The sequence below is a fragment of the Pan paniscus genome, chromosome 11 (genome assembly GCF_029289425.2).
Source record: "Pan paniscus chromosome 11, NHGRI_mPanPan1-v2.0_pri, whole genome shotgun sequence".
In the NCBI taxonomy this organism is placed as follows: domain Eukaryota; kingdom Metazoa; phylum Chordata; class Mammalia; order Primates; family Hominidae; genus Pan; species Pan paniscus.
The window spans coordinates 42874535-42901648 of record NC_073260.2 but is presented as its reverse complement, the minus strand read 5'-3'; the positions used below and the strand labels follow the sequence as shown (position 1 = coordinate 42901648).

The following is a 27114-nucleotide window of genomic DNA, read 5'->3' as shown; positions in this document are numbered from 1 at the left end:
AATACCCATCCCAAGGCTCATCTACAATAAAGTCAGATTCACAAACTCCCTTTTTTAAAGTTAGGGCCATACATTCAAAATCAGGCATTTGTGGTTTATGTAACAATCCTAATACGATAAACTAACGAACTAATTAGTTTGAACAATGAACTAATAAGCAACAGTTATTATTAATTTGTGAATGGAAGAACAAGCAGTTTTTGAAAATATCAAAGTCTTCAATGAGTAAAATTATTTCATACATTTATTACCCATTAAGTACCATACAAGTATTTAAACTATAGAGCTAAGTCAAGTATTTTGATAAACGAGCAGAAAAATTTTTAGAACTTAATTTGATTTAAGCACTAGTCTTCTAGAAATATCTTCAACACAATTGCATGCTAAGTTTGAGATGATGTCATCCATTCCTGTAGACATCACTAACTACCACCTCTGGAACACAGTGACTTGACTGGTTTTTCTGGAAGTGGTACTGCATTAGCAACCTTATCGACTGTCTCTACTGACTGTGTCCCCAGAAAAAAGGGGTTCATTTTGGTCCCAGAAAGTAACTACTGATTATTGGGAACATTTCTTAACTTCTCAGGAACCACACTCCTCAGTGGTAGTTTTGAGTACAATAACCCAGGATTCTCACCTGATACAAAGCCCAGGTTTTGGGGTTTGCTTTTTTTTTTTTTTTTTTTGAGACAAGTTATCTCTCTATTGCCCAGGCTTGAGTGCTGTGGTATGACCATAGCTCACTCACTGCACCCTCGAACTCCTAGGCTCAAACAATCCTCCAGCCTCAGTCTCCCAAGTAGCTGGGACTACAGGCATGTGCAACCACGCCTGGCTAATTTTTTTTTTAATTTTTTTATATAGATGGGGTCTGTCTTTGTTGCCGAGGCTGGTCTGGAACTCCTGGGCTCACGCAGTCATTCCACCTTGGCATTCCAATATGCTGGGATTACAGGCATGAGCCACTGTGCCCAGCCAAAGCTTAGTTTTCATCAATGGCAGTAGTTCTCAGCGTAGGGAGATTTTGCTCTCCATCCCCCAAGGCCACTTACAGGGATATATGGCAATGTCTGAAGACATTCTGAGTTTTGACAATTAGAGTGGGTGTGGGGATTTTACCAGCATCTAGTGGGCAGAAGCCACGGAGGCCACTAAACATGCTACGATGCACAAGATAGCCTCCATGACAAAACGTCAACAGTGTCACTGTGGAAAAACCCAGATCTGTGGTGTTATTTGCGCTTATCCTAAAATGACTATTTACCAGATCTTCTTTTTTCAGAAACAACTATCAAGATATTTCTGGCAAGGATCTGATTACCTGAATCTACCACATCATTCTTATATTTACCTGAAAGGAATATAGGATGTCTCTCCAAAGATTAATATTCTATATGCTTCTTCTGGGGTTCTCCCCAAATATATAACCTATGTTTGAAAAAAGAAGAAAAAGGCAATTTATTTCTAAGTGAAGATACAGTGCTGTCACTGCGAAGTAAATTTTGTCCAATTTCCAACCGAGCAGGGTTCTCCAGCCTTCCCCAGGAGCCTAGGAATCACCCAGAATCCTGTCCATAGATTTCTTTTTTGTTTAAATCCTCCATTGCTGGTTTCTGTTGTCTGCAGTATAAGCCCTGACCAACAACCCTTCACAGCAACCTTTTGTGGTAAGAAGCACAGTATTTTAAAAACAGATTTTCCAAATCAAGACGTTAGACTGATCCCATGCTTTTACCTCCCCTCCTTCCTGAAAGTCCACTGAAATGACAGCTAAGCAGCGTGTAGGAGATGGGGATGGGGTTAGACTGGGGTGAGGTGGAAAGAGACACAAAGGCAGAACACAGACTGTGATTAACTCTGTCCATGTAGGTGTGAGGGCTTGCAATACTGAACAAGTTGATTATCAAACTGCACTTGTTTTCGACGCTCATTGACTTCTTTTGTCCTTAGAACTATGCTATGCTTTGACTTTAACCTGGGAGAATACCTCAAGTATATTCTTCAGCATTTGAGGTCTATAGTTGGTATTCCTTGCCTTTCCAAACATTTTTTTTTCCCTTGACATTTTTTATTTGACTACTATGCGTAGGATTTTTGGTCTGCAGTCATTTCCTCTTGATAGTTTCTAGATAACGTTCTCATGTCTTCTCACTTCTAGTGTTACAGAAATATTTTACTGATCTAAGTATCTCTGTCTGCTTCTTACAAGTAACCTGTTTGTTCTAGAAATCTGCTGTTTGAGACTTTCACCACCATCTCTCTAAGTAAGTCCTCTGCCTACCCCCTATTACATTTGCCTGGGACTTCAGAACCTTCCTGCAGGGCCCTTTCAACTAATGTATGGAAGGTTGGGGTTGGGGAGGCGGGAGCGGTGGGGAGGAGAAACAGCATTAAATCTGGCACATATATTATCACTAAAATTAGGTTGAACTCCAAAGATTACTTTGGGGAAATAGATTTTAAATTTCACTAATAAAAAAAAAGAAATCACTAAAAAAAGTTAATTGCAAACTTTTTATCTCCATTACTTAACATGATACATGTGACCTGTTTCCACAACCAAATGTGAAGCATTCTGAAGGTGGGACCCATGTCTTATGGTTTCATTACACACCAATCCGATTCACTGATGTACTTAGCTGAACCCAAATCTACTTACAATAGTTAGGAAAATTTTAAATGTTTAATAAAAGTTGATATCAATGTGAAACTATCACTGGACTAAGAGAAATTTTTCAAAGTTCAAAGATCCGGCAAGGATCTTAGAAACTCAGAAACAGACATATCCTAAAACTAGTCATAAGCACTGACTCAGCTTCCAAAGGGCATTTCACCAATTTTCTGACTCAAGACTCATAAACGGAAAATTTTCCCAATGACTGGCCTGTTTCTGTTTCTTTCTTTTCTTTTTTTTTTTGAGATGGAGTTTCACTCTTGTCGCCTACGCTGGAGTGCAATGGTGTGATCTCAGCTCACTGTAACCTCCACCTCCCAGGTTCAAGCAATTCTCCTGCCTCAACCTCCCGAGTAGCTGGAACTATAGGCGTGCACCACCATGCCTGGCTAGTTTTTTTGTATTTTTAGTAGAGACGGGGTTTCACCATGTTTGCCAGGCTGGTCTCAAACTCCTGACTTCAGGTGATCCGCCTGCCTCGGCCTCCCAAAGTGCTGGGATTACAGACATGAGCCACCATGTCCGGCCTACACACAGATCTTCTAAGCATCAACCTATAAGTCATGAAAATTAAAACATTTAAAAAAATCAGCCTGTTTTTTCCAAATTCCCTTATTCCCTTCCAGTCTCCAATGCATGTATGCCTCTTCTAACACTTACCAGATAACATCAGTAAAGTCTTTCATTTTCTCCATTCTATTTTAAGACTTCCTAGCAGATTAAAAAAAACAAAAAACAAAACCTAAAACCGGAAGGGTGCAGTGGCTCACGCCTGTAATCCCAGGACTTTGGGAGGCCATCACAGGCAGATCACGAGGTCAGGAGATGGAGACCATCCTGGCTAACACGGTGAAACCCCGTCTCTACTAAAAATACAAAAAATTACCCGGCACGGTGGCAGGCTCCTGTAACCCCAGCCACTCAGGAGGCAAAAGCAGGAGAATCGCTTGAACCCAGGAGGCGGAGGTTGCAGCGAGCCGAGATCGCGCCACTGCACTCCAGCATGGGCGACAGACCAAGAGTCAGTCTCAAAAGGCAAAAACAAAAAAACAAAACAAAACCCTAAAACCAAAAAACAAAACCAAATAAAAAAACACCTTGAAGCCAATAAAAATAAGAATAGAGTCTGATTCATCTGTGTACTAAAATGAAATCTAGAGACCCATTTAGGAATTTCTCTCAAATTATACAAATTTTTCCTTAAGCACTAATTTAAGATAATTTTTCCTGCTTGTGATTACAGTTCTTTGGGTTCTTTAATTAGTAAAATTGCAATGGTATTACTTTCTCCTAACTTTCAAAGCAAAAATAGTCTGTAATACATTAAGGACTGTGGTTTAGCCTTGGAACACTAGTTTGATCCAAAAAACCACAAGAACAATGTAACATTTTTTTCCTATGGGGGAAAAAACCCCTAAATTCCTGACGATGAACTTTAAAAGACTGTAATTTAAAAATCCAGTTTGGGAATGCTGGCACATAAATAAATAATGTAAAGCATAACTAGATAAACTGAAGGAAGTTTACAGATGCAGAACAAATCCACTTATATAACTATCAAAGATATATTTGCCAATCTATAACTTTTACCTTTTTTTCTTTTTTGGCCAGGCATGAAGGAAGTAACTTTTACTTTTACACCTACTCATCTTGCTGATTCAAAAGGCCTTCCCAAATGAAATCATTCTAAATTTGTTACTAAAGAAGAATCGTATAAATAACTCCTACATTAACACAAATTCTCAGATTAGTAAACTCTAAATTGATGCAACTTATGATCTATCACCGTGCTTCTGGCAGTCTGGACACTTGGCGTTTCTCAAATTCTTTTGATATATTTTCATGAGAAGCTATATATATAGAATGCCCACTCTAATTCCACAGTGCTAGTTAAGAACAGGAAACAACAAATGATGACCAAGAGAGCTGCTGACCAGCTGTGATCGCCAGCTTCCCAGGCAACCCCAAAGAGTCTCATCTGCTGGCATTTCCACCCTTGTGTGGTCCCCTCCCACAGTGAACAGGGTGCCCCTGTGTAACAAACAGGATACTGGAGTAATAGGGTGTGATTTCAGAGGCTAGATCATAAAAGAGGTAGCTCCTGTCATGCTTTCTCTTAGAACCCTCGCTCTGGGTACAGCAAGCTGTTATTTTGGGAGGATACTCAAGCAGCCCACGTGGTATGGAAGAGAGGCCTCCTGCCAGCAATCGGCACTAACCTGCCAGGTATGTGACTGAGCCCCCTTAGACATGGACCCTCCAGGTGAATGCAGCCCAGACACGGTCCAGAACCAGACCAGACCCAACCAAGTTAAGCAACTCCCAGATGCCTAACTCATAGACATGGTCTAAGACAATTCGTACTGTTGTTTTAGGTCACAAAGTTTTGCGGTAATTTGCTGGGCAGCAATAGTGTGCAGTAGCACACTCAATTTAAGGAAATGGCCGTTTCCATTTGTTAAAAGTGAATAGACAAATACATGAGGCGTAAGCACAGAGATGCAGCTTAGGAGGCATCAGTAAGACCTTGTTTCTCTAGGATAAAGACTCTCTCTGAACGAGCAAATATCACACAAACACACGCAAATACTGTGGTTGAAAATGCTTGAGACTGGTGTGGTTTTCAAAGCCATGGCACAAAGTTCTTTTTTTGCTGAACAATACCTCAACCATTCCCAGGACTTCCCACCACCCCCATTTTCTAAAATCACCATCTGCATGCCAGAGTCCCTGTGAGAACGCTGGACCCTCGATTACTAACATACGTTTCAAAACCTCGGAGGTATTGAACTAGCAGTGATGGAAGAACAAGCAACAGAAGCAACAGGATCCCAGCTGCATTACTTCTCCTTTCAATGTTTCAATGCTGACAAGCCGGGCCTCAAATCATGGAAACCCAATTAGACATGTGCTTCCTATTTCTACTCTTATGCACAGGATTCTGAAGCTTTATTTATATACTTAGAGAGCCTCTGTACAATTTAGAACCCAAACGTTACACAAGTCATTTCACCCTAGAGCTGAGAGTGACAAAGGATATTGAAATTCCAGCAACAAATGTGGCAGCCTGAGTAACCAGGAAATCCTGGAGAGATGTCACAATGTTTCCAGCACTTAAAGACTCTTGTGACTATTTTCATGTCAGCCAGATGATAGTCTTTCCTACGCCAAGAACTTGATTGATTATTAAAAAAAAAAATCACTCTCTCCAGATTAACAAAGAATGCTCACAAATCAATGCAAGTTGAAGATAGGCTTACACATTCAACTGCTCAATAAAAAAGGTGAGCAGAGGAAAGAACACAGAGAATAAAAAAGTAAATAAAATCACTTTCATAGCTCCTGCACAAAACTGGTTAAGAAAAAAAACTCGTTAAAAAAAACCTCAGATGAACTTACATTTCAATAGTTTTAACTTTTAAAATTACTTTTACATATATATAATGATATATATAATGATCCTCAATTTCGACAAAATGAAACTGGAAGTTCAGAGTAGCAAACACGTATCTACCAAGTCTGCTAATAAAAATAGTGAATTGGCCCTGGGAATTAGTACACGTTTGAGTGGTAGGGACATTTTTTAAAGACCAAGAAAAAAATCTTGATTTTTTTAAAAAATGAAATCTCCTAAATTTTAACCACAGAGGAAAAAAAACCCACAACTATTTATAATGCTCTGTGAGTTTCATAAAACTGGCAGGCTACAACTTTCCAGACCTTGGCATCAACTGCTCATCCAAGATCACACCGCCTATTATTGATGGAAGAGGGCCTGCTCCTCTGGCCTTATTTATAGACAGGAACCCATCCTATCTAAAACAATGACCGGAACAAGGATGGGACCCAAAATTCCAGAAAGCTTAACCGATCTGCAGTCAAGGATCTTAAGCTATCAGAGAGCCATTTCTCTTCACTTTTTCCCCAAGTTAACAGCACCCAGCAAGCACCACGGGCAGTGGAAACGCCCGTCAGAAGCCCTCGGGTGGCAAGGGAAGTCAAACTGTGATGCAGTGTGAGCAGGGCAGACAGCTGCCTCCCACAGGGCCGGCTCCCAAGGAAGCACTGGCTTCCCACTGAGGGCCTGTGCCGTCCCTTTGCTCAGCCCAGTTCGCCTCACACTAGCTGGGGCCTGGCTACTACTGACGGTTGCCTCGTGCTGTTTGCCCTGCCTTTCACAGACACCCAGGAAGGGTGTTATGACCTCATTCTGTCCTCCAGCCTCTGCTGTCCCATCTGGGCAGCTGTTTGCTGAACTGGATTCTTACCCACTGCGTCTAGATCCTCGTTCTCTGTTCCCTTGTCTTAACTTCCCAACTGATCCTTTCCTCCTGCAGGCACCTTAACCTAGCACTGGCTATTCTGAGTCCAAGATAATTAAATCATTTAAAAAGTGGGACCACAGATTCAAAAGATCTTCATTAAATAACAAAGTCCCTGAGCTCTTATCATAACTGTAGAGGCAATCTCAAATTTAATGCAATTTAGAATTCTTCTCACAGATTGCTGAGTTAATATATTCTTAAATTTAATTAGTATCATCATTTTCAACATAAATGCTTACAAGGTAAGCCATTCTTACAGCTATAAAAACTGCTTAAACATAAAAAATAATAATATACAGTGATAAATTTTGAACAGGGAACCTACATGTTACAATTAGCTCTACCAAAATAATCTATTAAACATTAGAGGAAAGCAAATTTGCAAGCTATGTGCCAAAAGTTTGCTTGCGTCATTTATTTTTTACACAAAATGCTTGGCATTTATTTTATACACAGAAAGATGTTAGAAATGGTGGTTAATTTCCCAGGCTAGCCCTCAAAAGTACATTTAACCCATAGAAGAGATGAATACCATGTATCTTCAGAAAATCTAACTGCTGTGGCAGGAAGATGTAACCAAAGTTGAAAGACAAATACTATTATATTCTCACTCATATGTAGGAGCTAAGTAAGTTGATCTTATGGAGGCCAAGAGTAGAATAAGGGTTATCAGAGGCTGAGAAGGGCGTGTGTGGTCAGGGGGAGTGAAGAGAGGTTGGTTCTTTGGTACAAATGTACAGTTAGAATAAACAAGTTCTAGTGTTAGATAGCACAGTAGTGTGACTATAGTTTACAATAACTTACTGTGTATTTCAAAATAGAAAGGAAGATTTAAAATGCTCTCAACACAAAGAAATGACAAATGTTTGAGGCGATGGATACTGCAACTGCCCTAATTTGGCTGTCTCACATTATATACATGTATAAAACTATCACATGTAACCCATAAATATGTACAATTATGTACCAATAAAAAATTTTAAAATTGTATGTAAACATAAAACATATACGTACACAACATACATCTGTGCATATACACACACGTGCACGTCTTGTTTCTAGAAATATAAAAACTTTTTTAAAGATTTTTTAAATTTCTCAAGAGTGCAAATATGGATTTTGTGTATGACATTTTTACAACAAAATTAACAAAACAAAATTCCCAACTTTTCTTTCCAAAAGGATCTTTTTTATTATGAATTTGTTTTGAAAAGCACTTAAAATTTTCCACTTAAAATTTCACCTTTACTTTGAAATGACAGGTTAAGTATCATTATCCCACAATCTGGCCAGGTCATAGCCACTGGCTTAAATAGGGCAGCAAACTTATTTTGTAAAACAATATAGTATGTTTACCTTTTTGTGAATAAGCAAACAAACAAAAGCTCAAGTCATCTTTTATATTTTTCAACTCTTACAGTGGTGCAAAAGATTTTTAGCTTCACTCTAATTTGATACCAAAGAGTCTACCATTCAGATAGCTGAATGGGAAAGCCATTTACCAGGCCACATGAAGAGCAATACTTTGAAATACAATAAAGACAAATGAGTACTCAACTCACTCTTCTCACTTCTTGTAACACACATGACGCCTGACCATCTGTCAAAAAGACCAATTGTGGGCATGTCAATTCATATTTTACACATTTGTGAAGCCTCACCTCTTCTGTTTTTAAGATAAAAAATAAATATAACACTTTATTTCCATGCCATAAAGGATTACCTCACACTCTCTGCCCAACCCACATTAGGTCTTTCTGTGTATACAAGGATGAAGGAAACACGTTACTTTCAGAAGCCCTGAATTCAAAAAGGACTGATAAAAATAAACAGAGTCAGTCTATTTGGAATATTTCTTTCCTAAAGATTCTTCCTCCAGATTTTTTTGGTTTTGTTTTAACATTACCATGCCAAGTCGAACACTAAAGAACCTTACTCTCTCCAAAATTCCTGACGACTCCAGAAAACGTTATCAAGGATGCGGATCAGTTTATAGGGAACTAGCACTCATCTCCACAAATCTTTAACCAGAGGATTTAATGTATTTTAACCAGATCAAAGCTTCACTTGCTTTGATGTGTTATCTTTTCAGGTGTCCATATTATATCTTGACACTGCTTTTCTACTATGAATACATTTCCTTTTCTTAGAAGCTTTTCTCCTGCTTTCCTGCCTATCAACATTACAGCTCCCAATTCCTATTTTAGCAGCCAGCTATGGCTGCAAAGGCTTCTGTCACAGCCAAGAGCTATAATCCTCCTGCCAAGCTAGCTCCTCACTGGGTAGAGTAATAAATGCGAGTGAAGATCCAGATTTGCTTACCTGGCACTTCCCTAACCAATCAAATCAGTACTAACCTGAAGGTGTGAAATTCTGGAAGGATTTCTAAATCTAAGATATATTAACTATAGAAAAATAAGCTTCTGTGGTCCAAAATACAACCATAAACAAAGTCAAAAGGCCAATATAAAACTGGAAACAAATATGCCAAAAAATTTTCAATAAATACGTCAAGGGGTTGTTGTTTGTTCACTAGTAGTTTAAAAACGACAGCAACAAGACTTAAAAAGAGTGATTTCTTATTTATAAACTTATCACACATTCTGTTTCTGTTTTTAAGACAACCCTGACTGAGTTCCCACTATGCCCATAGCCACCTTCAGAGGGGTTCTTCACGCTGTAGTCCTCGTGCCTGGCTCCTCAAGACCCTACCATCTCAGGGACATCTCATCTGACCAGAGACAGCAATTGACCCGGAAGTGGCCCGGCCTGGCCCCTCTGCTTTGGAGTTCTGCTCAGGAGCACTCTCTCCTAGATGGAACTTCAGCCATCCAGACTTTGTCCAGGGCAGTGTAAAGGCAAGATCCACAAAGAACGGTTGGAACTTTTTTCTGTCACACCAAGGACCATTTCTCCAGGGTTCCCTTTAATATTTTATGAATCTCAAGAATTCTGGCTGAATCCCTTTTTCTATAAAGTTGTCATGATTTATGTTAATCTATGAGGTTCCTCTCCCCAGTGACTGGCCAAGTAATAGGACCAAATGTCCCAGTTAAAACACCCACTTCTCCATACTCTTTTTCTTTCTTGGGTTCATACATAGACTTTTCTCTTGCTTTTTTTTTTTTTTTTTTTGAGACGGGGTCTCATTCTGTTGCCCAGGCTGGAGTGCCGTGGTGCGATCTCAGCTCATTGCAACCTCTGCCACCCAGGTTCAAGCAATTCTCCTGCCTCATTCTCCCAAGTCGCTGGGATTACAGGCGTCTGCCACCACGCCTGCCAAACTACTCAAACTTTTTTTTTTTTTTTTTTTTAAGGCTTTTGCTGCAAGTACGAGAAACACCAAGAGAGGCTGGGAGAAAGGAAAACACCAATACGTCTGGGAAAGCTTATGAAACCAAATTTTAATAGACAATCTATAACCTATGTTTCATACTTTCAGGGATGATAATAAATTTTGAAGTTTTCTCAGAAACTTTTTTTTTCTTTTGGAGACAAAGTCTCACTCACTGTCACCCAGGCTGGAGTGCAGTGGCACGATCTCAGCTCAGGGCAATTTCCAACTCCTGGATTCAAGGGATTCTCCTGCCTCAGCCTCCCGAGTAGCCGGGACTACAGGCATGTGCCACCACGCCCAACTAATTTTTGTATTTTTAGTAGAAACAAGGTTTCACCATGTTGGCCAGGCTGGTCTCGTACACCTGACCTCAAGTGATCTGCCTGCCTCAGCCTCCCAATCAGAAGCATTTAATTCAACTTTTGTGAGCATAAATAGGAAAACAAAACAAAGACCTTAACCACTGCTGTTAATGATATACCTTATACATAAAAAAGAAAATTATTAAATCTTGAGGTGCGATTTCAACTAATATCACCAACTTTTGGACTAGTCTTTGTAAATTCCAGATTATCAAACTATACTCCAGAAAATAATTTTAAAAGGGTCCGGTAAGGCATGCCAGAGATAAGGAGCAAGCTAGAAGTGGGGAAGAAAGAACCTAAAGAGCTCCAAAAACAACCCTGTTTTTCTTTTTTGAGACGGAGTCTCACTCTGTTGCCCAGGCTGGAGTGCAGTGGCGCGATCTCCGCTCACTGCAAGCTCCACCTCCCGGGTTCACGAAGTTCTCCTCCCTCAGCCTCCCGAGTAGCTGGGACTACAGGCGCCCGCCACCACGCCCGGCTCATTTTTTGTATTTTTTTTTTTTTTAGTAGAGACAGGGTTTCACCATGTTAACCAGGATGGTCTCGATCTCCTGACCTCATGATCTGCCCGCCTCAGCCTCCCAAAGTGCTGGGATTACAGGCGTAAGCCACTGCGCCCGGCCAAAACAACCCTTTTTTTCAAGTCTCGGAGAGAATAACTATTACACCGATGGTGGGGTGGGGGTGGAAGAAACATCCCCTGGCTACTCCCCACTGAACAGAGTGGCCAGCTTTCTCACCACCAGACACAGGGGGTAGTACTCTGGAGGAGCTCTAAGCTGGCTCTGGAAAAATTGCAGCTTTCAGGGCCCCTGCAGACAAATCCACTGGGTGCCAAACAAAATGTGACTCTTCAAAAAATAAATCTTTTCCATCATATTTACAAATAAATGAAATTCACAACTCTTATGTAAATACTGCTATTCCAAAGCACATTTCCAATGATCCAAATGGAGCACTTGATGGCATATGTATGTAATCCGTGTGGTATGTAACCCATCTTCCGACAACACTGACATCCCGTGGCCTCCTGCTAGATGTTTTGATGAGAAAGGAGATGACCTTAATTAGGGGAAAAATGCCTAGATTCAAATTTTAGAAAGCACTTTTTAAAAAAATTTTTAGAAAATTAATAGTGGGGTCCTGACCCCAGTAAGATGATTTTACAACTCACTAAATGGATCACGAGTGAATAGAAATAGCTTTGGAGCACTATTTTCCAACCTTTAGTGCCATAAAACATAAACCTTTGCCAAAGTAGTTGGGCACTTTTTAAAAAAATATAGGCTTTTTTCCCGAGCAGTTTTAGGTTCACAGCAAAATTAAGTGGAAGGTACAGGAGATCTCTCATCTACCTGCTACTTCCACATAAGCACAGCTTCCTTGAATTGGTCAATTTTTTAAAAGCAAAACACGTTCTTTCTGAAGAGAAATCAAGACATTATCTTGATTTCAAAATTCCAACTGCAAATGTAAAGAACCACTGTTGTGTGCATTTTTATGAATACATTAGGAAAACAAATACTTACCATGTAGCATCCAACAAGGAAGGCAGCATTTGCTTGTTTTCTCTGATCAGAGCCAGTAAAATGAACAATTTTCTTCCTTAACATTGTAATGGACTGCATAAAAATAAATAACTGTTAGCATTTTCTTTTTAATTTCAAGTCTTCCACAATTTCATTTTGTGATCAAGATCAATTCCAAATCCCATAACCATTCATATTATTAGCAAGACCTTTGAAAAGATTAACATTGATACCCACAAATACCATATATCTTCCCATAAAAAGGCACATTCTGGGATGAGAATGAACATACAATTAGAGAAGAGGGGAGGGGACATGAATGGACACATGCTTAAAGCATGGGCTGCTTCTGAAAGAGCAAACCAAGAGTGGTAGAAAAGACCACCTTTCCTTCTGTTTGGTTTTTAAAGAAATCTGTCCCCAAAGCCTTTAAGTTAAAATAAAAAGGTATACAGAATCATCTACAGTGTTATAAGCCAGGGCAGTGAATAACCAGGGGAGGGGTGTGCAGAGACAGGAACTGGAAGACAGCATGGAGGGCTGCTATGGGGTGCTGCCAGTGCACTGCTCCTGACTGGTGATCAAGATAATCATCTATGTATATTCCATTAGTGAAAGTTTACTGAGCTCTATATCCATGATGTGTACATATTTCTATTTATATGTTAAAAAGTTTTCTGGTGGGTGCGGTGGCTCACGCCTGTAATCTCAGTACTTTAGGAGGCTGAGGCGGACAGATCACAAAGTCAGTAGTTCGAGACCAGCCTGACCAACATGGAGAAACTCCGCCTCTACTAAAAATACAAAACTAGCTGGGCGTGGTGGCGCATGCCTGTAATCCCAGCTACTTGGGAGGCTGAGGCAGGAGAATCACTTGAACCAGGGGGGTGGAGGTTATAGTGAGCCCAGATTGCTCCATTGCACTCCAGCCTGGGCAACAAGAGCGAAACTCTGTCTCACGGAAAAAAAAAAAAAAAGGAAGAAGAAAAAAAGGACTGATACATTTTTGGTTGACCCAAAGACTAAAAGTCCACAGATGGTTGAGTACAGGAAAAAATTTTTTTTCCAAAATTAAAGCAAAGGAACAAATGTTGGAGGAAGAGAGAATTATTTTTAGCTTCCTAGTCCTGCATGAAACAAAAGATCTGCCACTGGCAACTGGAAAAAGGAGGGGGAACTCAAATGCACAAGGCCATAAATAGTTATATTCCTATTTAAGAAAGGCAAAAAAGAAGAGTCTCCAGCTCTGTAGCAATATAGCTTTCATGGTCAAGGAAAAACATCTGCCTTACCCATGAATTTTTAATTAAAGCATGTTAAAATTCTAATTAAAAATAAATTTTATTTCCTCTCTGTATTCAATTAAATTTTTTTTTAAGTGTCTGTCCCAGAAAGCAGTATTTTCCAGTTGAGAATTTACAGTGACTGATTTGGAACTGCTAGTAAGCAGTACATACATAACTTCCTACCGTGCATGGCCAACAATTCAGTGTTTTACATACATGAATGTGGTCTAAGTTCAAACCAATACAAATATACTTGTGTAACTCTCAGTAATACAGCCTTAATGACGTGCTTATTTGCCCTAGATTCTCACGCCCCTTAATCGTATGTATAAAGGATCATGTAGTACAGTATCATGGGAGTTTCAAAATAGGAGAGAAAGTAAGATGAGTCCAGCTTTCTTGTTAGTTTGCTATCACTCCCCATCAAAATGAAGGCAGAAAGAACAGTGGCCACAGCAAGGGAAGAGTTTCTCTTGTTAAGTTTCAGTTCTATTAGGTCAGACAATACGAGGTTCACTTAATTAGCTGATTCCCACTTTGGCTTTTCAAGTATTTGGGCATCACTAATTCAAACTAGAACCAAATGACCCAAACTTAAACTGTTCATTCAAAACTCTAGAAAACAAATAGATACACTATGATCTTATAAAACAAGAAAACCACGTGCATGTCCCAAACACCACTGCAGTGAAAAACATGTCATTTCCTTTTTAAAAAGAGATGTTTTCCTTACTTTCGTCCCCCAGATCAAGCTAACAATGATTACTTAAGTCAAATCTTAAAGACTTTACCTTTAATTTCTTATTGATCTTGCAACAATATCTGTAAACCATTGCCAGATTGAGTGGTCCAAAATCTGCGTAGAAGCTTTAAAAATGAAAAATAAAAATGTGATGTAAATTCTAGATGCTCTGAATATAAATGTCTTTTTTGGGTCTACAAGATCAAATTAAGATAAGCAAGCATATACCAAATTGTTATGGGCCAATACAACTTAAAGGTACTGTTTTACTGGTGGAAGACTATTCTGGTAAATAATGCCTACTTAAAAATGCCACAAGTGCTATAATGCCTACATGTAACCTCAATGAACATGAACATACCTTCTAAATTAAAAAAGCTGTTTTTCCACACATATTTCCAAGGGCAAAACCACAATATCTTACTTAGTACACATTTATATCTCATTGTAGTGTAAATATTAGACTAGCAAATCTAAATGTTTAAATTTAGGGAGGTTTTTTTTTTTTGCTCTAAAGGTTTATTTTATTACTACAGGTGAAAAACAAGCATCCTGTAATTAGCAATCAATAGATTTATAATTTTCCCAGGCCATCCCATTTATAACCATACCTTTAGATTCTTCAAAAACAAAAAGTTAAAATCTTTTAAAGAGCAATACTTACTTCTCATATTCAAGTTCATTATCTATGCTGAAATAATGTACATTTGATGCACTCTTTGGTCTGCTGTAGAGAATGGCAAAACAAAGGCGATCTGAAATGGAAAAATTGCAATGTTCCTTCCTGGAGGTTACAAAAAACGTTTCATATATCATGATACAACTCTTTTCAGATGAAGTCAATTTTTCATTTTTTTCATGCACGTTTCAGATGGTAGGAGTGGTAATGGGTAATTACAAAATATTCTGGCTATTTGGGTGGGAATAATCAATGAGCACATTTTTAGAAGAGAAACTGCCTTTAACCGTAAGTTTCAAAAGTGGTGATTTTTCATGTAGTGATATGACTTCTAAACAAACCTATTTTTGTAAAAGTTTAGCTCCCCTGGATCAAGACATTTCAGCAAATTGCAGCATGCATGTGATGGCTAGCATCAACCTTGTAAGTTTCTAGATGAATTTCACTACGTTTTTCAAGACATCCTAAAAAGTCATTTCAGTAAGAAACTGTTTTTTTCTTAAAGGGAAAGAATGCTTTCAAAATTGCTTCAAAATTACCGCTTACAGCTATAGAACAAACCATATGTTTCTCCAACTGTTCTTAGGGATCACTACTTTCTAACTTGGAATCACTACTTCGGTATTTTTACAATTAGACAAATTACCATTAAAACAGAAGCAATGAGAGGTTTCTGCATGATGGATCTGAGATGAACTTGTGTTGCATAAATGCAGTTAGGCTGCTGTGAGGTTAGCAAGAATGGTAATGAGTAGTAAGGCTCAGGAGGCTCCACCCGCATTCCTTGCCTAAAAATCCTCGGGTGAAATAAAGTCATCCACAATATCTAATAGTAATACTAGTGGTGCTAAGAAAATACTTACACTCACAACGTGGCAAAATCAAGTACAGCCTTTAAAATATATATACTTTCAGCAGAGCCAGCTGGCACCCTTTCCCCAAATGGTAAACTATTTTTTTTTTTTTGATCTGCAATTCAACTCATGCAATTACTGCGTTTATTTCCTTGTAAACTCCTCAGCTAAAACTTCTTGCAACCACAAACACTCAAATGGGTAACAGGGCTTAATCCTTTCCAACCACAAGGACCTTTGATCCCTGTGACAGAGCCCAAGGATCTCGCTCCCGCGGGCGGGGAGGTGCAGCTCACCTACTAGGCTCAGGTGCAGGCACGCAAGGGTCACAGCCGCCCATGAGCGCTGTAGCCCAGAGCCTGGGGACAAGTGCCGAGGCCACCCACACGCAGGAGACAAGGGCGGCCGGGGCCCAGACTAGGGGCACCTCCAAGCCAGCACCGCCCGCCCTGTCCCAGCGGGTGCCGGAGCCCCCAGGGGAAGCCCCCGCCCTCCCGGCTCACCTTTGATCACCTCGGCTACCAAAGCTGCCCCCGCGCCCTCCCGGCTCATGACTCCAAAGCATCTGGAAGGCGGGGCAGAGGCAAGGACTGCCAGCCGCCGAGAGGGGAGGCGCCGCGACCACACCCCCGAAGTTTAAAAAACAAAGTTTAAAGGGCCGCGCGGGGCAGCGGGCGCAGCGACACCCCTCGGCGGCCCAACGGCCTGACACGACAGCGCAACCCCGGAAGTCCCCAAGTCCTGGAAACAGCCCCGCGCGCGACGAGGCCGTGGGGACGGACAGCACCCCGCCCCACCTCCCGCTTTCTTTCCCCCCGCCTGGCCGCCCGCCTTCCTTCCCCAGCTGGGAATGCGGGGCGGCCTGTGCCAACCAGGGCTCCTCCAGTGCCCAAACGCTCCGCAGAGGGGACATGCGTCAGAGGCCAGCGGGCCTGCAGAGGGAAGAGTCTGGGAAAGCTCCTTAGCGATTAAAGGACTTCGAGCAAAAGGGCTCTGCCCCAGGGACAGACCCGAGGGTGATGGCAGCCGGGGCAGGGGCCTCCTGGCGCCTCCCCCGCCGCACTCCTGCCGCCAGGAGGTGCTGCAGCCGCGCCAGGCCCGGGCCCCTGCAGTGCGCCCTCCCGGAGCAGGGCCCAGCCCCTTAGCTCTGCCAAGACCCGCCAAGTGCCCCCCCAGGGCCGGGTCTTATGGGAAACGGGCATCTTCAAAATCGTGCAAGATTTCCTGAGATCAGCTGCCTCAGAGAAAACGCTTTTCTTTTAATTGTGCAAGATTTAAAGGCAACCCTCTGGTCATGCATTCCTTTAAAGGGACGGTTTGGGATGGTTTAAAAACAAAAATGTTGACACCCTTTTTAAACAACCATTTAAAATTATTGTAGAGATAGAGAGTAGAAGGATGGTTATCGGAGGCTGGGAAAGGTAGTGTGGGGGTAATGGGCACAAAAAAATAGTACAAATAAATAAGACTTATTATTTCACAGCACAATAGGGTGTGGGTGACTATAGTCCACAATAGCTTAATTGTACATTTAAAAAGAACTAAAAGAGTACAACCGGAGTGTCTGTAACATAAAGGATAAATGCTTAAGGGGATGGATACCCCATTCTCCATGATGTGATTATTGTGCATTGCCTGCCTGTATCAAAACATCTCATGTACCCCATAAATATATATACCTACTTGTACCCATAAAAACATTAAATAAATTAAAATATATTCTAAACCTATGCTTGTATTTTAATCTCAAGTGAAAAAAATTGAAATCCCAGCATAAGCATGATCTCAGTTGTTATAGATAACAAGGTGCTGGGATTGGGGTTCATTTTCATTCCCTCCTGTATTTTCCCAAGTTTTCTATAGAAAAGTGTTACTTTATACATACTTTTGCCTCAAAAGTAAACCTGCATACCTCCTAATCTTATTCTACAATTCCAGATGGATCAAAGACTTTTTAAAATACATTTTTTAAACCATGAATTATTTTTTATACTCTCCAACTGGGGAAGACCTTGCTAAATGATACAAAACCTAAAAGCCATAAACACATTTTTAAGCAGTTTTCATGGCAAAAGATACATAAACGAAATCAAGAGATAAACTGGAAAAATATGTTAAATTCATTGAGAAGATACCTAACCTCAATTTGTTATCACAAAAGTAACAGAAATGCAAAGTTCCACTATGAGGTACTATTTTTTCCTCAGACTGGCAAAACTCAAGAGAGTTGGATAAGGTGCTGCAGTGTGTCGGGAGGTTGACAGCACTCACATCCGTCACCTGTGGGTGGGAATATAAACTGGGCCACCTCCATGGAGCCAACAAATGGGAAGTTTGGGAGAAATGTTTAAGACTGAAAACTGAAAACTAGACAGACATGGCGGCTCATGCCTGTAATCACAGCATTTTGGGAGGCCGAGGAGGATGGATCATCTGAGGTCAGGAGTTCGAGACTAGCCTGGCCAACATGGTGAAACCCTGACTCTACTAAAAATACAAAAAGTTAGCCAGTCGTGGTGGCGCATGCCTGTAATCCCAGCTACTTGGGAGGCTGAGACAGGAGAATCGTTTGAACCCAGGAGGTGGAGGTTGCAGTGAGCCAAGATCACGCCTTTGCACTCCAGCCTGGGCAACAAGTACGAAATTCCATCTCAAAAGAAAAAAAAAAAAGAAAACTGAAAACTAAAGATAGCCAAGATGGACTGTTAAGCGCTACCACTTCTATGTGTGAGTTTAAATCCTATATACACATGTATACGATTGTGGATGAAATCGTAGGTAGCAAGTCTGTGGAAGCAGCCACAAGAAACGTATCAATGCCTTCATAGTCGGTGTCTAGAAATAGGGAATAAGAGAGATTTATGCCTTTTTACAGCTTTTGCATTGTACGATGTATTACCTATTCAAAATTACACTGCTTCTAAAAAGTCAACTTGCAGGCTAACAGTGTTTTTCCAAAGCCGACTCTTGATCAAGATAGGAAGCATATAATGAGCACAGTATGAGGCAACCTGGAAAATATCCTTCGTATGCATTTAAACAAGGGAACTGGTTAGTAACAAGTTTTGGGTTCTACCTATCTCTTGAAATTCCAGTTTCTTTCAAAAAACCCAATTTAAACTAGAAAAGTAGCTAGATGGAAATGGGAAGAAATTTTCCCTCCCAGCCCAAACCTTAAGTTCAATTCCTTAAGGAGTATTTTATATATTACAGGTTGGGGGAAATCACTGATTTCTGATGTGCAATTATCTCTACATAATGCCAATATTTTATTGTTAGAGTAACACACCAATAAAGTACTACAGAGACTATGGTGCTGGGTTGAGGGCCATTTATTAGGAACCTGGAACCAGAAACAGGGCTCTTCTTTTTTTCTTTTTGATGGAGTCTCGCTCTGTTGCCCAGGCTGGAGTGCAGTGGTGCAGTCTTGGCTCACTGCAACCTCCACCTCCCAGGCTCAAGCGATTCTCCTGCCTCAGCCTCCCAAGTAGCTGGGATTACAGTCACATGCAGCCACTCCCAGCTAATTTTTAGTAAAGATGTCAAACTCCTGACCTCAAGTGATCCACCGCCTCGGCCTCCCAATGTGCTGGGATTATAGGCATGAGCCACCGCGCCTGGCCGAAACAGGGCTCTTTACAAAGTTTGCTTAAAGCTTGACAATTAACTTTATAATCCTGTTAAAAATCCATGTATCCCCCCATTGATGTTTCTGTTGTCAGAAACAGAAAGCAGCAGTCATCTTTTTGCCTATACATCCCTGTCGCACCACATCATCACTACTTCTTCTTTGAGTAACATGATACAGGAGAAAGAAACAAAATCTCATGATTTAAAAATGTTAATAAAAATATTTAAAATCCATCCTTGGGCCTAATTTGTCTGTAGGTCTGATTTGACTTTTGGGCCTCCAGGTTGACTACCTCTTCCTTTAGCAAATATCTGTTAAATTTGAAATGAAAAACATTTTCCTGGATAACAGCTATAGGTATTTGGGGATAATTAACCATAAAACATAGAAATATGTAGGAGTCGGTGGGAATTATAATACAGTATGTGCTTGTTAATAGGAAAGATTTGAAGAACCCTATTTGGACCTAGAGACACTTTGTATTTCCCCCTTGAACTGGGTGTATGGCCTTCACAGGTCCTGGCAGAGCCAATGGAGAAATGGACAGCTTCCCTACAGCTGGGGGAAGTCAACCTCTGCTGAGTTCACCACAGACAGGCAGAAAGGAGATTTTACATGCTAGGGAGCAGGAGAGAACAGGCTCCACCTGAACAGATTGTCCCTCAGAGACAGGACCATAGACATCAGGCTGTCATCTGTATTAGCCACTTGTTTTTTGAGGGTAGGAAAGAACACGGGGAGCAGAGGAAGAAATGTTCATCAAAGTACTGATTAACAAAGAAGCGGCAGCAGCATTACCCACTCAAATGACAATGATAACCAACGATGATGGAGAGTTTAGTGCTGCATATTGTATTCAGCTCATTATACCCTGTGAGGTTAGCACTACCAGGGTCAACTAGCTCTAAGGAGGTGGAGTGACTAACCTGCACAAGGTCACAAAGCTTGCTGGGAAGTGGCAGAATTGGGATTTGAACACAGGCTATTGGATCTGAAGCGTAAGATTAAGTCCCAGCCTCAAAGACTTGCCCAAATATAAATCAACAGTAATTAAAACAATAGGATTTTAGCACAGCAACGTACAATCTGGACCCAGAGATATATGAACACTTACAAGAAAACTGATTATTTCAATTCAGTAACAAAGAAGGCCTTATCCAATATACGGCAGGTGTTAACATATATGAAAAGAAAATGAGATGCTAATATCACATATTTATAAAACACAGATGAAATGATTTTGAAAAAGCTGTCAGACAACTATAAAATTATAATGAAAAAAAAATTTTTTTTTTTTGAGACGGAGTCTCGCTCTGTTGTCAGGCTGGAGTGCAGTGGCACAATCTCAGCTCACTGCAACCTCTGCTTCCTGGGTTCAAGCGATTCTCCTGCCTCAGCCTCCCGAGTAGCTGGGACTACAGGCGTGTGCCACCACACCTGGCTAATTTTTGTATTTTTAGTACAGATGGGGTTTCATCATGTTGGCCAGGATGGTCTCAATCTCCTGACCTCGTGATCCGCCCGCCTCGGCCTCCCAGAGTTTTGGGATTACAGGGGTGAGCCACCTCGCCTGGGCTATAATGAATAATTTTATAATTTAACACACAGAATTTTAAAGTGTGACAAAAAACAAGTCACAAAGGGAAAAACTAGGAGAGACTTGGGGGAAAAGACCTATAATAAAAGTTAATTATCACAACAGATAAAATGTCTCTCCAAAGCAATATCACAATCTGTGATATTATAATTATATACTTATTGGTTTTCATCCACAGTTCCTAGCTCCCAACTCCCATAAGTTTTGTTACAACATCTTGTTATATGCTGGGCGCTGTGGACCTCAGAAAGCCGGCCTTGGGAAACAGAGTCTCTTTGATGTTTTCCTGCTCTCCTTTCCCCGGCCCAAGGCAGGGCTCTAATATGACTGTGAGCTGTAAGACCCTCATTCCACAAAGCATCCCACCCCATACCCTGGAGGAAGGAATGCTGCCCTGAGAGGCTGGAAGAATCTGAACAGACAGGCCTTGCTGGGTGTAGATTATACCCTTTTTGTCCAATCATATTTCAACACACTTGTCCATCCTTCAGTCATGGACAAGCAATGAAATCTCCACTAGAGGCCCAAAGGACAGGGTTCAGAGGGCTCCTGGAGAGCTGAACCACGGAGGCTGACAGGATGGTGAGTGAGAACTCATCCACATGCCTGGAGGGTGGTGCACCCCAACTCCACGGTGTCAGAAGCTCCTGCATTTGGGACCCTTCCAGACCTCACCCTGCGCATCTCTTCCTGTGGCTGTTTATCTGTATCCTTTAAAATAGCCTTCATAATAAACTAGTAAGTGAGTTTCCCCGATTCCTCCAGCAAATTAATTGAACCCAAACAGGGGATACCGGGAACCCCAACTTGAAGCCAGTCAGTCAGAAGTTGCTGAGGCCCAGACTTGTGACCTGTGGGAAGGAGGGGGTGGTCTTGGGGACTGAGCCCTCAACCTGCTATCTCCAGGTAGATGGTGTCAGAATTGAATAGGAGGACACCCAACTGGTGTCTGCCACAGAAATCCACACATATTACAGAGGTCTTTTGTGTTGATAATTGCTGTGTTGACGTGACAGCAGAGGAAAAACAGTTTGAGTTTTTCCCTAACACAACCTAAGAGAGAAAAAATCTAGGAAGGCTATGAACACTCAATTCAGAAAAGAAATACAAATGGTCAATAGCATATGAAAAGAAAATTAATCTTATTCAACATTAAAAAAAGCCTATCAACATGAACAGATTACAGGAAAAAGTTACACGATTATCTCATTAAAAACAGAGAAGGAAGTCATTAAAATCAACACTCATTTCCAATTAAGTCTTTGCACAATGGAGCTAAAAGAGAACTTCCTTAAGCTGATAAAGACTGTTCCAACAGCCAATATCACACTTTATGCCTTAACTTTGGAAGCATCCCTATAAAATAAAAAGCAAGAAAAAATTCCCACTATCATTACCTCTTTTTAACAATGTAGTAAGTGGAAGTGCTAGCTGATATCAAGATACAGAAAGGAAATCAGAGAAAACTGGAAAGGAAGAATCAAAACTGTCCTTGTTTGCAGACGACTGTCTACCTAAAAAATACAGACACGAAGCCGGGCGTGGTGGCTTATGCCTGTAATCCCAGCACTTTGGGAGGCCGAGGCGGGTGGATCACCTGAGGTCAGGAGTTCAAGACCAGCACTACCAAAATGGTGAAACCGCATCTCTACTAAAAATACAAAAAATTAGCTGGGTATGGGTGGCCCGCGCCTGTAATCCCAGCTACCTGGGAGGCTGAGGCAGGAGAATCACTTGAACCTGGCAAGCAGAGGTTGCCGTGAGCCCAGATCATGCCACTGAACTCCAGCCTGGGTGACCAAGTAAGACTGTCTCAAAACAAAACAAAAAAAAATACAGATGAGAATCGGCAGATAAACTACTCAAATAAATAATAAAGTTTTGCAATGTTTCTAGATACAGAAGATTAATACACAAAAACCAATAGCTTTTCTATCTACTTGTAATAAGCAATTACGAAATGTAATAGAAAAAAAAAGATGTGCATATCCCTTATGGATAAATGGAGAAACAAAGCAGGTTTATCAACAGGAAGACTCAATACCATAAAGATAGTAATTTCCCTCAAAAGAAATGCAATTCGAATCAAAATCTCAACAGGTCTTTTCATGAAACCTGACATGTTAATACATGTAAATTACATGCTAATAAAGGAATTAAATGTAATACATTTACATGTTACATGTAATAAACTACATGAAACCTGACATGCTAATACATGTAAATTGCATGCTGATGTATGAATTAAATGTAATAAATTTACATGTTACATGTAATAAATTACATGGAATATGACATGTTAATATATGTAAATTAATCCAGAAGATCACAGGACCAAGAAGAACAAAAAACATTATGAAAAAAAACAAGAAGGCCGGGTGCAGTGGCTCACGCCTGTAATCCCAGCACTTTGGGAGGCCGAGGTGGGCGGATCACGAGGTCAGGAGATGGAGACCATCCTGGCTAACATGGTGAAACCCTGTCTCTACTAAAAATACAAAAACTTAGCCGGGCGTGGTGGCGGGCACCCGTAGCCCCAGCTACTCAGGAGGCTGAGGCAGGAAAATGGTGTGAACCCGGGAGGCGGAGCTGGCAGTACGCCGAGATCGCGCCACTGAACTCCAGCTTGGGTGACAGAGTGAGACTCCATCTCAAAAAAAAAAAGACCAAGAAGGGGGCTCCTGTTCTGTCACATATTAAAACTTAGAAGAATTTAGGCAGTATTGGCACAGTGTACTATTGGCACAGATATAATAGGCAAAGATGAGAGCCACATATAAATGAAAACATCTCATATGACATTAGGGACATTACAAATCAATGGGAGAAGAATATTCAATACACGTGGGACAACTTGTTGTCCATGTTTTTGGGTGTGGGGGAGGGAAGAAATTTGATCCCTATCTCATACCATACACCACTACACACCAAAGACAAAAAAATACCTCAAGTGGATTAAAAACCTAGATATAAGAAGAAAAGCTTTAAAAGTTTTATAAGAATATATAGGAAAATAACTCATATTAGTGAAACAGGGATGGATTTCTTTTTTACTCAAAACAAAAAAGACCCAAACTGTAAAGCAAAAGATTGAGAAGCTTGATTACATAAAGATTTAGTGTTTCAATACAAAAATTAGCTGGGAGCCGAGATTGCGCCATTGCACTCCAGCCTGGGCAACAAGAGCGAAACTCCGTCTCACAAAAAAAAAAAAAAAAAAGATTTAATGTTTCTGTTTAACACAGGAGCCCAGAAACAAAATTTAAAAAGATAACTCACAGAATAGGAGAAGATAGACACAATGTATAAAACCAATAAAGTGTCAGTATTTAGAATTTACAAAGCACCATACATCAAAGAGAAAAAAGCTAACACCCCAATAAATACGTGAGCACAGAGTGAGATAAGAAATGCACAAGATGAAGAAGCCTAACTATCCTTCCTGCTCCTCTTTTTCAGACTGACCAAACCTACAATTAGGATGGTTCTGGTTCACTCTATACCCTATGATGAATTGAGTTTATTCGTCAGAATAAGCTGTGACAACAAATAACCCTGAAATCTTAGTGATGTGATTTACAACGGATGTTTATTTCTTGCCGGTGCTACATGTCCTCCGGAGATAAGAGGGTGGAGGAGGCACTATTCTACACAATCACCCATGGATCCGGGGTGTTGAAGGCTCTACCCATTCGCAGACACACTGTCTAGAATCTGTCCTTGTGGTTGTCCGATGTGCCAGTGGCTGCTTGCGCAAGTAATTCCAGTTGCCTTTGGATCTAAATGCCCACACAGATAAACCAAGCCTGGTAATTTTAATCTTTGTCTGTTTGACTCCTGTGTTTCTCAATCAGCTGGTCTGGAACTAAGGTAGAAAAAAGTAATCTTATCTACAGAAGCCCTGGACATCTCCCCCAACATCGTTAGTCTCCATACTCATTTGTATCTCTGAAATACTTTGTAAGTTCTTTTTTTAAGGGAGGCACTAGAAGAACTATATAAGTTTTCATACTTTCCAAATCACTACAGCAAGAGAGAAAATGACACTAAGAAAATTGAGCAAGCCACCCAATAGCAAGAAGATACATTAAGGCAAACAAAACAGAATAAGATGGTGGGAATAAGTCCAAACATATGAGTTATAATTTTAAAATGCAAAAAAAATCACCTGTTAAAAGACAAGATTTTCAAAATGAGTTTAAAAAATTCAAGCTAGGCTGGGCTCACATAATCCCAGCATTTTGGGAGGCTAAGGCAAGAGGATCCCCGAATGCAGGAGTTCAAGACCAACCTGGACAAGAAAGTGAGATACCATCTCTATCAAAAACAAACCAAAAAACCCCAAAAAGTCCTCAAGCTATATGTTTAATAAAGACAATAAAAACAAAGCCTTACAGAAAAAACTGAAATGAAAGGATAGACAAAGGTATGCTATGCAGTTGCTAGGAAAAAAGAAAGCAGCAATACTAACATCAGATAAAACAGAATTCACAGGCCGGGCTTGGCGGCTCGCGCCTGTAATCCCAGCACTTTGGGAGGCTGAGGCGGGTGGATCACCTGAGGTCAAGAGTTTGAGACCAGCCTGGCCAACATGGTGAAACCTCGTCTAAATACTAAAAACAAAAAAATTAAGCTGGGCATGGTGGCGGGCACCTGTAATCCCAGCTACTTGGGGAGGGTGAGGCAGAAGAATTGCTTGAACCCAGGAGACGGAGGTTGCAGTGAGCCGAGATCATGCCACTGCACTCCAGCCTGTGCAACAGAGCAAAAACTCCATCTCAAAAAAAAAGAATTCACAATAAAAAGCAATTAAAAGACAAAGGTGTTTAATGTTTAAAGATATATAATCACCAGGCAAGGTGGCTCATGCCTGTAATCCCAGCACTTTGGGAGGCTGAGGCAGGTGGATCACTTGAGGTCAGGAGTTTGAGACCAGCCTGACCAACATCACAAAACCCCTTCTCTACTAAAAATATAAAAATTAGCTGGCATGGTGGCCATGGGTACCTGTAATCCCAGATACTCAGGAAGCTGAGGCAGGAGAATTGCTTGAACCCAGGATGCAGAGACTGCAGGGAGCTGAGATCAAGCCACTGCACTCCAGCCAGGGCGACAGAGCGAGACTCCATCTCAAAAAAAAAAAAAAAAAAAGATATAATTTACCAAAAAAATTATAACCATCACACATAACAGATTTTAAATCAAGCAAAAACAAGTGAAAATAGGAGTAATTAGTACATCCATAATCATAGAAGACTAAACACACTTCAAAAAAATGAAATAAGGAATTAGTGGCATGACCCAATAGATAGAACTGTTTTCAATATAGAACACAAAAACTCTTCAAATAGGGTATTCAGTTGTCATGTGTTAGGTCACAAGGAGATCTCAACAAATTCTGGAAAGCAGAAACCATACACATAGACCATGTTCAATGACTACAATACAATAAAAGAAATGTTTTGGCGGGGCACAGTGGCTCACGCTTGTAATCCCAACACTTTGGGAGGCCGAGGTGGGTGGATCACTAGAGGTCAGGAGTTCGAGACCAGCCTGGCCAACATGGTAAAACCCCATCTCTACTAAAAATATAAAATTAGCCAGTGTGGTGGCATGTGCCTGTAATCGCGGTTTCTCGGGAGTCTGAGGCAGGAGAATTGCTTGAACCTGGGAGGTGTAAGTTGCGGTGAGCAGAGATCACACCACTGCACTCCAGCCTGGGTGACAGAGCGAGACTCCATCTCAAAAAAAAAAAAAGTTTTGATGAAAAGATCATCAAAAAATCTATCAATCTATCAATATGGAAACACTTAAAACCCATTTCTAAATAACTTGCAATAATGGGACATTAAAAGAAAACTCAACACAAATTAATGTCAGTAAGAATTCTTATTTAAATCTACGGAATGTAGTCAAACAAAAATCTGAAGAAAATGATTTGCCTAAAAATGTCTCCCTCTATCACACCATTTTTCAAAAAAAATTAATTATTTCTGGATTAAAAAGTTGAACATAATAATTCTGGCTCTCCACATCCCAGGCCATGGTGGGACTGCTTGTGCTGACTGCTTTGTGGTTAAGTGAACAGAGGT

General features: G+C 40.7%; 1 protein-coding gene across 25 annotated transcripts in view; it reads right to left on the bottom strand.

Moving 5' to 3' along the window:
* The window catches only part of CDC14B (cell division cycle 14B), a 122314-nt gene that overhangs the window by 50280 nt on the left and 44920 nt on the right, over positions 1 to 27114 (bottom strand). For 10 of the 25 annotated variants that reach the window (XR_008626679.3, XM_057298683.2, XM_034967823.4 and 7 more), the window contains 4 exons: positions 14926 to 15016; positions 14311 to 14386; positions 12234 to 12326; positions 1355 to 1431 (listed from right to left, as the gene is read on the bottom strand). Coding sequence is in view for 20 of the 25 variants with exons in the window: in XM_057298683.2 (XP_057154666.1) it covers positions 1355 to 1431; positions 12234 to 12326; positions 14311 to 14386; positions 14926 to 15016 (337 nt within the window). In the remaining 5 variants the exon portion in view is untranslated. Of the gene's footprint in view, positions 1 to 1354; positions 1432 to 12233; positions 12327 to 14310; positions 14387 to 14925; positions 15046 to 16297; positions 19018 to 27114 lie in introns of those variants that run through there. The other 15 variants (XR_010109112.1, XR_010109113.1, XM_063594296.1 and 12 more) reach the window with 7 other exon arrangements.